Source organism: Vidua macroura, chromosome 1 (genome assembly GCF_024509145.1).
Source record: "Vidua macroura isolate BioBank_ID:100142 chromosome 1, ASM2450914v1, whole genome shotgun sequence".
In the NCBI taxonomy this organism is placed as follows: domain Eukaryota; kingdom Metazoa; phylum Chordata; class Aves; order Passeriformes; family Viduidae; genus Vidua; species Vidua macroura.
In genome coordinates this window covers 140,860,074-140,873,129 of record NC_071571.1, presented here as the reverse complement: position 1 = coordinate 140,873,129, position 13,056 = coordinate 140,860,074, and the positions used below count along the sequence as shown (strand labels likewise).

General features: G+C 41.2%; 1 protein-coding gene across 1 annotated transcript in view; it reads left to right on the top strand.

Annotated features, from left to right (window-relative positions):
- Positions 1-13,056, top strand: part of ENPP2 (ectonucleotide pyrophosphatase/phosphodiesterase 2) — a 71,423-nt gene that overhangs the window by 14,352 nt on the left and 44,015 nt on the right. Inside the window, 5 exon segments of the mRNA XM_053984672.1 lie at positions 1,024-1,126; positions 6,775-6,930; positions 8,958-9,083; positions 11,121-11,181; positions 12,463-12,560. Of these exon segments, the coding sequence (XP_053840647.1) occupies positions 1,024-1,126; positions 6,775-6,930; positions 8,958-9,083; positions 11,121-11,181; positions 12,463-12,560 (544 nt within the window).

Sequence of the window (13,056 nt, the reverse complement as noted above, 5' to 3'; positions counted from 1 at the left end):
CGATACGAGCCTTGCCCTGCCACAGCAGCACGGGAGAACACTGTTGAAAAATGCCCCCCTGCCCCCTGCTCTGAAGGTGTCGGCAGTTTCCAGAGGCCTCTGCTCGGTAGCCAGTGAGGAACTTGGGGAGCACCCGCGGAGAAGGAGCCGGCGCTCCCCAAACCCGCCCGGCCGTGCGAGGGCAGCGGCTGCGGGCGCGCCCCGGGCCGAACCCCCGGGGTGCTACACCTGACACCGGCCGGGCCACTTTCGGGGGTGGCAGCGGGAGATCTGCATTTGGCAGCCCCCAGCGAGCTTCCCCCTGCTTCTTCTCTGAGCCAGATGGAGCCGCATTTGGTTTCTCTTTTAAGCATGTTACTTTTGTGAGGAGAATAAAACGAGCAGGAACAGCTCTTGGCCGCAGCGGCACAAGCGAGCCCTGCTCTGCCAGAGGAAACCACATAAAAGAGCGCGGGTGTGCGTTTGGGGGGAGGGCGTAGCGAGCGATGATGCCTGGAGCTTCTTGCACTCGGAGCTGCGATTTGTGAGTGAAACATGATGAAATCACCCCCTGGACAAATCACACGAGCCTGTCAACCTCACCAGGTGGGATTACTTGTAGCTAATAGCCTGAACTCCCCGAGCAAACAGAGCTCTGCGCTCACTATAAAAAAAGGCGACAGTGCGGCACAGGCTTTTCAAGAATTCCCTGGTATGGCTAAGCAGGGCTGCGTCCACTCGCACCAGGTAGGAGAGGAGAGGAGCGTGTTTGCTTTTAGAGGAGGAATAGCCCGTCTCTCCTGAATAAGTTCCTACAAAAAGGAGCGTTTCAGCTCTAGAAAGAGATGTTTTATTCATAAACCCCTTCTGGTTTGTGTTACTCTCCAACGGTGACGCTGTCAGCTGCTGCTCCGGTGATGGGAACTGCAGTACTAGGGAGCTCCAATGTACTGAGGATCATCTCTGCCCTTTATGCATAATGCTCTTAGTGCAAAAGTCCTGCTTCTTGCACAGTTTGCTTACTTTGCTGTTTTACTTTTGCAGGTTATATCCTTATTTGCTTTTGCCTTTGGAGTAAATGTCTGCATGGGATTTACAACAAATCGATTTAGGAGATCTGAAGAATGGGATGAGGGCCCGGTCTCAGGTACAGTAACAGACATAAATTGTACATCACCATATACCCTTATGTTATAGACTGCGGTTAGAAACCATTCCTACTCTTTAACAGTAGTTTGCTTGTTCCTTTTCCCTCTAGGATATGGAGAAGAATAAATAACTTGCTGAACCCAAGTCAGTTGACCTTTGGGACTCACCTATAGGTCTCCTATTTACTTAAACTTTTGCTCTGTGTGCATGTGACTATGGAAAATTTAGCTTATTTTAGGACTGAGCACTGTCAGTCTCACAGAGACTGGGCTCCTCAGCTCCTGAAGTGTTTGCAGTGTTTTGTACTCTGCATGGCTTCCTTCTAGTGCTAAGAGAAAACTCCCTGATGGCTTTAAGGGTGGTGGATTTATTTTGCTAGCATTGAAGCGGTTTCTAGAAACTTTTAGTGCTTTCAAGAGGCACTGGTGAGAAAAGCTTTTGGGATTTCTGTGGCTCCTGAGGTCATGCTAGTTTGTGAACAGTAGACGGCAGACATCTGACGGCGGAGAGGGCTGGGAGAGCAGAGCAGGTGTTCGTGCAGATGTGCTGTCACCGAGATCCTCTGCTTTTCTTACGCTTACTACTTTTTTTCTTTGGAAGACAGCAAGAACATGCCACAGGAGGAACTGTTATTTATGTTGTGGGGCAGTATAGGGCTCTGGGAGCTCAAGCATAGTCTAAATGGAAAAATGTATAAACCAGACAACTAGTCCTTGTTTTATTCAAGAAAAAGCAGGCTTGAGTTGTGTCTCTGTTCCTTTGGCAGGAGAAAGGAAACTTGTGGTCATTGACTTAGAGCTGGTTAACGTAACTGAAGTGAAAGGGTTTCATTTGCAGTGCCCGTCTGTAATGATAGCCTGTGAAGTTTAATTATAAAATTGTTTGCCGTGGCCAGAGTTTGTTGTATTCCTGGTAGCATATCTGTGTCCTGCTGTCCTCTCTCTTTGAGGAATTGTTGTCTAATCACAGCCACTATCAGGGCTGCTGGTCACTGAGTAGAGGCATTTTAGGTAATCAAAAAGATAGTGGCTGTTGCTTTTGATCTTTATAGCAGTAAAAGAAAAATTGTTTGAAAAATAAAATATCTTCTAGGATGTTAACTGTAGAACAGATGTGTAGTGTGTGTAATAGGGACGGGGAGGATTTGCATTTCAAGTGTTCAATACCTGAGTGCCAGTTGTTTTACTTTCACTAGTGACTGTTTAGGGCAGGGCTCAGATGGTTTTTCCAGAAGACCCAGACATCTGATATTGGGGTCCATTGGCTGCTGAGCCTGCCAGCACTGTTCAACACCTCCAGGGCTGGGAACAGTAGCTGTGTGCTCCTTACAATAGCAGGAGGATTAGCTCAGCATTCCAGAAAGTAAGAAGAAACACTGGATCTCTTGAAAAGGGTAGGAGATGGGGTACTTTTGGAAATCTATTGAAAATTTGTTTACAGATGGGACTGACTGACTACTATTGAAGTAGTCCAGTCAAGGGTGCAGTAATGAGAGACAGAAGTAATGGAGGATTTTGTCCATTCTGTGTTTATGTAGCTTGGTTACTTTTATTGCGGGAGAAAAAAAATGATAGCAAAGCATAAAGAAATATAGTCACAGCAAAGTATAGACAGTAAAAAGTTACACTGGAGATGTACAGGGTTTTTTAGCAAACTGAAAGCACTGTGATGAAAGAACCTTAGTCACTCTTAATTGCATGACTTCCAATTATACTTAATTAGAAGAGCAATCCAACAAAATATCCAGAAGAAAACATTGGTATAAATTCTTTTTCAGCTTCACTGTTCTTTAGCTTATTTGCTCCCAAGTGCCTTGACATTGAGAATTATTGTAGAAAGCATTATTGTAGAAACCAGTTTGTTATTTCTCCAGAGGTATGCCGTGATTGTAAGCAAATTTTCATTTAGCATAGAACTCTGCTGTGAGTCAAAAACATCATGTTTGTTTCCTAGTCCCTTGCAAATGCACTCCAAAGTACCACCACAGTGGCTAAAACACCCTTCTTGTTCTCTTTTTACAGTGTACAGGTGTATGTCTTTATACACTTGAGATGTTGAATATTTGTAGGCAACAAATTATTTAAATGAAATAAATGTTTTACTCAAAATTTTAAGATACAGTAGAGAACCAAAGCTCACATTTTTCCTTAACATTGCCTTTGCAAGTTACTTGCTTTATGAATTTCTTAGCCATCTTTTAAAGCACCTTCAGGGAAAATGGCCTTAGTAATCTCTTGAAGCATGATTCTTGATCACTGTAGGATAACTCAATGCTCTGGAAGGAGAAACACTGTAGTTTTTCTATCTCTTCTTACTGCAGTTTTAAGCATGGAATTAAAAATGGAATAATGCTTTTCTTCTGTTGGAACACTTGTTATTTTTACCCTTATCTGGCTTTCCATTTGGATTTACCTCATTGCAAAGATGAAAAGCAAGTTCATAATAGGAGTATCATCTAGCAGAACTAGCACTCCAGATGTTTTAAGTATTTTGTTGTTCCATATAGGTTCCATATGGGATCCAAAGTGGTGAATTTTTACTGGGTTGTCTCTTTCTTACAGTGGCTCTGTAAGCATACCTATATTGTGTAGTCCTGTTTTAAACACTACTGAAAATAAATTGTTTTCATTATTTTTAAACCTTTTATCAGACAGAATCAAAAGAAATAGTTCGATATGGCACTGTCTAAGATAAATATAACACATTTAAAGTGGAAATGTAACATCTTCCTTGAACTGAATCACAAAGGCGCTATTGCCCTGTTTAGCTTCCCTTTCTAACCTGTGACATAGAAGACAATGCCGTTTTGAACTTAATGGCAATAAAAGGAATGTATGGAAACCAGTGTGAAAAGCTTTATGTATGAAATACTGAAGTAAGGATCTTCAGGCTGAGGTTCCTGTGCCTGCTGCACCATCTGACTGTAGGATCTGTGGAGGGATGCATGAATTTTGAAAAGAATTTTAAATTGTCTACAGGGGTTTCTGTTAATTTGAAAGTGCTCACCAGGGAGAGAGCTCCTAATGACATATTTTCAAAGTATTTTGCATGCACCAGTACCTGTGCCATGGCATTGTGCATGACCTGAAAATCATGGTTTGGCTGTAAAGACAAGGTCAAGCATGAGAAACAAAAGAGTGATCTTAATGTATTTGGAGAAATTCAGCAAGTTCTCTTTTGTGCTGCGATATGGAAAGTGTCCTAGATTGACTCAGGACATGTGACTTGAATTTGCTAAGTGATTTGGGATAATTCACTACATCACTAATGAAGTGGTTGTCAAGAGATGTGAAAAAATTAGACAAGGTAGGCTAAACCTTTCTTACATGAAATGGATACCCTACTTGCAGTTATAGAAGATGGAGGTAGAAGGGATTTTGAACAGCCATGTAGACCTTCATATCCCAAGACCTGGTCAGCTGTAACTGAAGTACTTCTGACTTCTAGATCTTCTAGATCCCCAGCCCTTGTTCAAAATCTTCAAGCTCTGAGATTGCACAGCTTCTGTGGGGGTGGTTTCCTGGTATAAATGAGCTGTTCTTTACAAGAGATAGGCATTCCTTGAGCTGCAGTTAACCATCTCTTATGTAATCTGCAGTCAAATTTACACCTTCTCTTTCCTAAACACATGTTGATGTGTTGGTTTTGGGTTTTTTTTTGGCCTTCTGAAAAGGTCTCCCTCTCAGCCCTTTGAAATGAAAAGAGTAATGTCCAGGGTAAGGTTTATATGCTGGTATGTAATACCTTCAAGTTTCTAATACCTTTGATTTGCAGCTTACTGAATCTGTGATTATATATTATCTACCTTCCAAAAAAGAAAGTAGTGGAAGAGATTAAATAACATGAAAATATTTTTTGGTAATAGATTTTCAGAAGCATTTGATAGGAAGGAGCTGCCATCAAAAATAAGGACCACAGCTTCATAGCTCTGAAAATTTGAGTGTTAACATGATTTGAAACAATTCTCATATGATTGATTTCTAGCATAGCTTTGTGACCTACTTATGTAAGCAAAGGAAATACTGATCTGTGTATTGCCAGCATAGATGCACACTCTTTTATCTCCTTGGAATTTCAGATGGCCAAAATATTAATGGCTCACTAAGAGCATGCTTGGAGGGTATGTACCTATAGAGTGAAACTTCACTGTGTGTATGATGCTACTCACCCTGAGCACTGATGAACTGATTGAACTGCTGAACTTTTCCAGCAGTTACAGGAGTGTGCCTTGATGCTGCTCTGAGCCACAACTGCAACTGTGGCACATTTGGGTTTCTTACCTGTGATCTTGCTGTAGCACTGATTTTCTGACAGGTTTGCTCCCTGAAGTGGTTTGTGCTGGTGTCCAGTCAGTGCCCCTCCAATGGAAGTGGTGGAGCAGTAGTGCATGGGATGAGAGCTGGTGAGACATCAGCTGCTACAATGTCACCTCCAAACTCTTCCTTCATCATCTTTTCAATCCATTCTCACAGTGTTCAGTTAATGCCATCTTATTTGGGAAGAGATTTCCCTTCAGTTTATGTGGAAACTAAACTCTCTGCTATGTTAAAGTGTAGGGGGAAAAATACATAAGAAAATATCAGAGCAACTATTTCCCAAAAGTGCCATTGCGTCAGTGCTCTAAAAGTCATACTTCTAATCCTGGTGAGGTTTGCCAAACCCAAAACCAAACCATAGCCTAAAAGAAAACAAAGCACAAGACAATTTCAAATACTTAATTTTAATAGGTCTCTCAAGGAACAAAAGGCATTGTGAAATTTTCCTTGGAACACCTCTATATTTAAAGGATAACATACATTCTCCTTACTTCATTTCATAAGATACAATTAACCCTAAAGAACAGCACACAATTTTCCTGCTTCACATAAGCTGTTATGTAGGATTCTCCTATATATAAAGTGTATAAAATAGTAAGTTTTGAGAAAAGAGCAGACATATATCAGCTTTGACATTAAAGGCCCTTACTAATAAATAGATTATTGAAGTCTAATGCATTATTCATGATTTGCAGACTGGCAGCCCTCCATTTACTTATATACATAATAATTATTAATTTCTTAAATACTTCTGTATTTTTTAAAGTTTTTACAGTTTAGTGTTTTGCAGAAGCCCATCAAAAAGCCTTGCTTTATTTCTTCATTAATTTATAGAGCATTTTGAAGTTTTCTTTCACGCTTCACATTGATTTGACACCTTCCAGTGTAGCAGACCAAGTCCTGCTGTCTGCATGTAGATTAATTGGAGTCCTTTCCTATGTAAACTGTCCAGCCAGCCATGAAAATGTCACTTGGTTTCTGAAAACAAAGGCCTGCTTCTGTGGAATAGCTGCAGCTCCTGGAATGGGGCCTTGGAGACTTCAATACATTTCTGCTAATGATCTCTTGATTGTTACAGAGGTAAAGCCAGGGCTCTTTCTTTGCAGGATGTTATCACAGCATGCTGGTTCCTTTTATTTTCCCCAAAAGAACAACTTTTTTTGAATTTGTTCTTTTTTTGTTTTGTTTCTTCAAGCAATTCTTCTGCTCTCCCTTCCCTTTCCCAGACCAAGCATCCAAGGTCTAGCTCATTCGAGTGGCTCAGGGCTGAGCTGCCTGTCCTATTGCTTGCCAGCCTGACAGATGTTGCCCTGTTTCTTGTTCCACACAGTCCTGTCAGATTCCCCCTGGATCAATACTTCTGGCTCCTGCAAAAACAGATGCTTTGAACTTCAAGAGGCAGAGCCTCCTGGCTGCCGCTGTGACAACCTGTGCAAGAGCTACAACAGCTGCTGCTTCGACTTTGATGAGCTGTGCTTAAAGACAGGTATGATAGGTCTCCTGTCCTGCACTGCCAGGTCCTGCTGACACCTGGGTTCTGCCAGTGGTCAGGACCTGCTGGATAAACCAGCACTCCTTGGCATAACCTGCAGCTCCTCCTCACCTTGCCTTGGCTGGCCAGGCTCAGCTCAGCCCAAAATGCAGCCTGTGTTTCCTTGCAAGGAGCAGTAGGAATGTGCACCTATTGCTCCTTTCTGTGGGGGGCAGAAAAAGCAGGGTACTCTTCATATCACTCTGAAAATCAGATCTTCTGATACTAAATTAAAAGCAATAATAGTGTTCAGGCACCCATCTGACCTCTAGTTTACAATCAAAAGCCATAGTAAAAACTGGACACTGGTCATTTTGTGTCAGCCATCCTTTTAAATCCCAACTGCTAACTTAATATTGGAGCAATTCAGGCTCACTTAAGAGGGTGCCTTGGAAGCTGGGATCATTGAAGGGGTACAGGTCCTCTTGGAGCAGGGGACAGCCAGGGCTTGCTCCCCATGCCTCAGACCCTGATTTCCAGGTGTTAGGATACATGTTACTGCACTGGTAGAAACATTTGACTTCAATTCATTGGATCCTGGGGGACAGAAATATAGCAATAGGTTCACTTTCTTTTCTTGCCTTTTTTTTTTCCATGAGTCACAGTCAAGGAAAACTTCAAAGAGGGACATGAGTTATATTTTATTTCTTAGCATAGTGCATTTAAATTATTAGTTGTACCCATCTCCTTCAGTGTTTGCACAGTGGTCAGAGTTGACACAGGTGCCTTTTATTTTTGCCATTGAAGTTGTTCTTGCTTTATTGAAGTATTATACTTACTAAGCAGCCAGAAGAAAAGTGTAATGATTAAAAATATCATTGCCCATGGATGTGCCATGCTTGAAAGTCCTGACTTCTTCAGTTCTGTTTGTGATTATATAATTTTCATAGACTGGTACCAAAAAAGAGTGAGGTAATCTAGTATGAAAAACAAGTTTGGTTCCAGGCCAAAAATGTCTGAATTTTAGGCTGATGCTATTCTGCCCCTGCTGTAAATGGCTAGAGAATGAGAGTCTCTTTTTGAAGACTTTCAGAAAAATGTCTGTCTAAAGGGCAGAATTCCAGTTCCTCACCCTCCTGTCCACAACAGACACACATGTTCACATATGCATATGGATGGATACCTGTATGGCCCCTGGGGCTGTTATGCTATCAGTCATATACTCCCACAGGCATTTATTCAAGCAATTATCACATGTGTGATCTGTAAGTATTACACACTTATAGGAAAAACAAAGCAGAAAAGGGGGGTAAAAGACATTTCTCTGATGTGTGGTTTTTTACTGGGTGCATGTTGTCTAAAGTGATTTTTGTAGTTTCTCTGTGGGTATTATTGTGGAAAACCATAGGTTTAAAACCATAGGCCCTGTTCCAAAGCAATGTACTACCCTTGAGAGAGCACCTCATTTAGACAGGCCAGATCTTAAATTCATTTGCAAGATGAGAGAAGATGGAATTCTCACAGCAGCCATGCCATGCTTTTTCTTGAAGAACAGCTCTTGTTTTTTTATATCTTTGAGGTTGGTGCTGGATCTGCCCTATGGGGGAGGAATTGATGGTGGGAGCAAGGCATCACTTTGCATCGATGTAGTCTCTTTTATACTTTCTTATTTCTACTGATTGAGCAGGGGACTGTAGTAATTGTGAGGAAAAGCAAAGATTACCCAAGAAACACCGGAAATTCGTGGTTTGTGCATTAGGTTCCACCATTTATCTGTGAACATCCTTTTTTGTCTTTTCCTTTCCACACTTTTTCTAGCATTCAGATTGTACAAAGGCTGGAGTACAACACATGAGGGTAACAGAAATACTCACACACGTATTTGTGGAGGAGCCCTCCTGCACTTGCAAGTGACAAGGATCCTTTTTGTTTCTGGTTGACATATCTAGTTTAACGACTAGTGTGTTTTCATTATAGTGTGATTGAATGTTTTTTGTTTTGATTACAATCTCTCATTCTTGCTTACATTGTGAATATTTTAGCTCGGGGCTGGGAGTGTACTAAAGATCGCTGTGGAGAAACCAGGAATGATGACAATGCTTGTCACTGCTCTGAAGACTGCTTAAGTAGAGGAGATTGCTGTACTAATTACCAAGTCGTTTGCAAAGGTAGGTCTTTGGTCTTTCTACCTCTTATCTTTCTAAATCAAATAGAAGGCATGGTAAAGAGTTTTCATCCAAAAGAGGAACTCTCCTTGTTTTGCTTTGAATTTTTTTTTTTTTTTTTTTTTAAGAGGTGGGGGAAGTGGGGAATTGCATTTGTAAATTTCTGGGCACTAGCAGGGGTAAATAATATATTGAAGGATGTTATCTTTGCCTGTAGAGGTAATGATAGAAAGAGAAGAGATGGAGGTGGATGAAGAAGAGTTTAGAGCAAAGCTTTAAAGTGTTCAGATGCATTTGTCTGCATCACAGGGAGGGAAGGGATCTCTAATGATCCCAGAAGGAACGGAGCATTCCTAGATATGTTTTCTCTGTCCCAAGGACCTCTCTCCACCCTCACCACAAAAGTTCCTGCTCAAACTACTTGGTCTAAGACCTGTAGGCTTTGTTTCTTGTGGAAGAGGAGTTGCAAGAATGCAAGGGCTGTTACTTGAAGGTGGGTGGCATGGGCTTCAGCTGACCCACCATGGCTGCAGAACAGCCTGCGCTGCCTGGCGGGTGGATGGGCTTTGAAGACTTTATGTTCATCCACTGCTCTGCTCTTTTAGAGCATGGATGCCTGTCTAATGTGTCTGCCATTCGACAGGTCTGTGACCTGCCATGCAGGTCTTCTGGTCTTTGGTAATGAGCTCTACAGGTTTTTGCTTTTGTGTCTCACCTAGGTCTTAGTTTTTTCAGTTATTAATTTTATGGGGGCAAGGGTTGCAGTTTGAAATTGTTTCACCATTTTGAACAAATGCATATGTTCACAAAATTATAATAGTCCAGATCCATCCATACACTGAAAAATGGGCCTTTTTGTTTACTTGGGTTTTGCTGTTGGGAAGCCAAGTGGAATGTGTATTTTCCAGCAAATCCCTGTAGATTGTCCTTCCCCTTCCCAAAGAAACCAGAAGCTGAGACCACTTAAATGCTGGTATAGTTTCTAGTTCCTGCCATTTTGGTGAGATTCCTCTCACAAGTGTCAAGACAGAGGAATTCATATGTCTCTAGCTTTAATGTACATAATCTTCATTTTATTGGTTAATAGCAAACTATCTCAATGACCCTGGAACTCAGACATGACTAAGCTTTATGTGAGAACAGTGTTCCCTCTTTATTCATGCCTTTGCCTATCTGAGGATAGTGTGTTGTTTTTTTTTTTTTCCCTTGGAAATTGTCCACCCACCTTCTGTCATGGTCAGTTGGAATTGCTGCAGCACACATTTCCTGCAGGTCTTTTCTATGATGTTTTTTGTTTTGTTCTTTTAATTGAATTGCAGTTCCTTTAATAGCACCAGATTCAGAAAGTAGGGTCATTGGTAAATAATTTGGTTTTTTTTCAATTGATCTGTAAAAGTGTAAATCATGAGCCACTCTATAGACAACATTCAGCAGTGAAAACCTTAAGAAAATAGTTGATTACACAAAGTAATTTTAACTAATGTAGCTCTGAAAGAGTATTTAATGCTTTTTTTTAGCTTGAGTCTCACCTGATCCATGAGCTGATCACCTCTCTAAGCCAGCTGGAAACTATTTAGAGTTGTTTCTCTTTCCCAGAATGAATTTTGTTTTGTGCCTTTAGCCAGCTGAATCAGCTCATGGAGCCATGAGAACTGATGGTAGGAGGGTGGGAATTCACAGCCAGAAGCAGCACTACCTGTTTTTGACAGATCAAAAATAAAAAAAATTAAAATAGATGACCACTGTGTCTAAAGCATTACCACTGTCTCCTGCGGTCAAAAGGATACTTTTAATTCCAGTTTTAAGAGCTGCTTGTAGAAGTGCTAGTTTGGATATTTTTGTTAAATAGAATATAACCAGATCACTTGTTCAGCTTTGTGAAAATACATTCTTATTATTCATGGGAAGTATGACAAGTCAGTCCATTCATTGGAGCTAGGCTTTATTTTTTTTATGTGTATTTTCTGTGAAACCTGTAGCTGTATCCACAGATTTTGTATTTTTTAATTTTTTGTAACTCCAATGTGACTTTTCTGGTAGGAGAAACCCACTGGGTGGATGATGACTGTGAAGAGATAAAGACTCCTGAATGTCCAGCAGGGTAAGTGTTTTGCCTGTATCTGGAAAGGCAAATGCAGCAAAGCCATTGGTCCCTAGCTCTGCCTTACACCTCTACCCATCACATTTCTGCACTGGTTCTGTCGTGCAGGCTGAATAATCGTGGGTTGGATGCTTTCCTGGGCTTCACCCTTTCTAAAGTTAGGCTCGTAATATTGTAATGCATTTGCCTTTATTTAGGCTCATAATATTGCAATGCATTTGCCTTTGAGCTGTTGGATGAGTAGTGGTGGATGATATTTGGGTTTGAACTCTTGGTCTTCAATCACCTGCTGCTGGGTTTGCTTGCTTCACTTACATGCATAGGGAAGGTAGCTAAACTCCTCTGAAGTCGTGGAAAGATCTAAGTTGTTCTGCTTGCAGCAAAATTCAGGTTAAGCCATATGTGAACACAGTTCAGGTCATTTGGTTTTTTAAGTGGAATTTTGTCCTTTCAGCATTATGCTCTTAAATGAAAGGATTTCTGAAATGCAGTGGGGTATAGGCTTACTTAGTGAGGAATTTGAGCACATGAGTAAGGTGGCGAAAGGAAGTAACTGGAGAAAGTAAGTAACTTTTGAAACCATTTGTCTCACTCTTATCCCTAAAGATAAGCATCTGCTCAGGTGCTGTGTTGGGTTGCACCTCAGCTTGTGCTGTTAGGAGGATAGTTTGGAGATGCTTCTCCTGGTGACAGTGACAGCTGCTAACCCTTGCAAGCAGATGACATTAAAAGCCCAGGTGTGTCCACCCATGGCATGTATCTGCCTGCTTGGACTTGACTTTCAGTAGTAGTAGTAAATTCAAAAAGTAATAAAGTAACAAGAAATACTGTCATCTTTACTATGTTAGAATGAACTGTGCCTCACAGAGCATGCTCCAAATGCTCCATGGACTTCTGTTTGAGGAAGAAGACCAACTGTCATGAGATATGTGGTTTTTAACTAGAGATTGTGTGCTGGGCTGGGTACTTGTGCATGGTAAATTTCCTTCTCCATCACCTTTTATAAGCATTTGCCTTTATGGGTTATATGTTTTAAGCTCAGGGAAGATGTCTTTTATGTTGGCTATCAGCCCTTTCACTGACTGTGAGTGAACACTGGCTGTTACTAAGTGTGAGGATTATCAATTTCTCATGGTCTGTTAAGTATATAAAAGACTAAAGGTATATAGTTTATACAGTAACTGAACTTCTGGATTTCCTAGAGGCTCAGTGAGCAAGTGGAAATTAAAAAACCTAAAATTTTGAAATGCTGCTTTATATTCCTGCTCCTTTTGCCTTTAGCTTTGTTCGTCCTCCTTTGATCATCTTTTCTGTTGATGGTTTCCGTGCATCATATATGAAGAAAGGGAACAAGGTCATGCCCAATATTGAAAAACTGAGTGAGTACATCTATTTTCTGTCAATTAATGAAAGACAGGCTTCTGCAGCCCAATTGCTTTCGTTGTTCATTGAGCAACAGAAGAGTCAGCATGGAGATGAAATGGCAGAAGTCCCCTTTAAATTAGGTGATACCAACTTGTGACTTGAAAGTACCCTGAATAATGCAGCACACAGCTGCTGCTTTGGGAAGTGCTGCTCAGAATCAGTGACCTTCATGTGGTTTTGTCAGCAAAGATATTCATCTTTCATACATGATACATATCATACATGCTTACAGGCTAGTTGGGAGGTTCCCACAAAATTTTCCTCTTGATTCAGAAATGTCAGAGGTGTGGATAAGTGGCTACAGAAGCTGTACTTGGATGCCTGGTAACTGGCTGAAAACAGGCTGTGCACTCATCCTCCTGGGAATGGGCATCCTCTTGGGTTTGTGGAGGACTGGGTGCACTGAGTATTTGAGCCTCTCTGTATTCCATGGTAATTTGTGTATGCCTG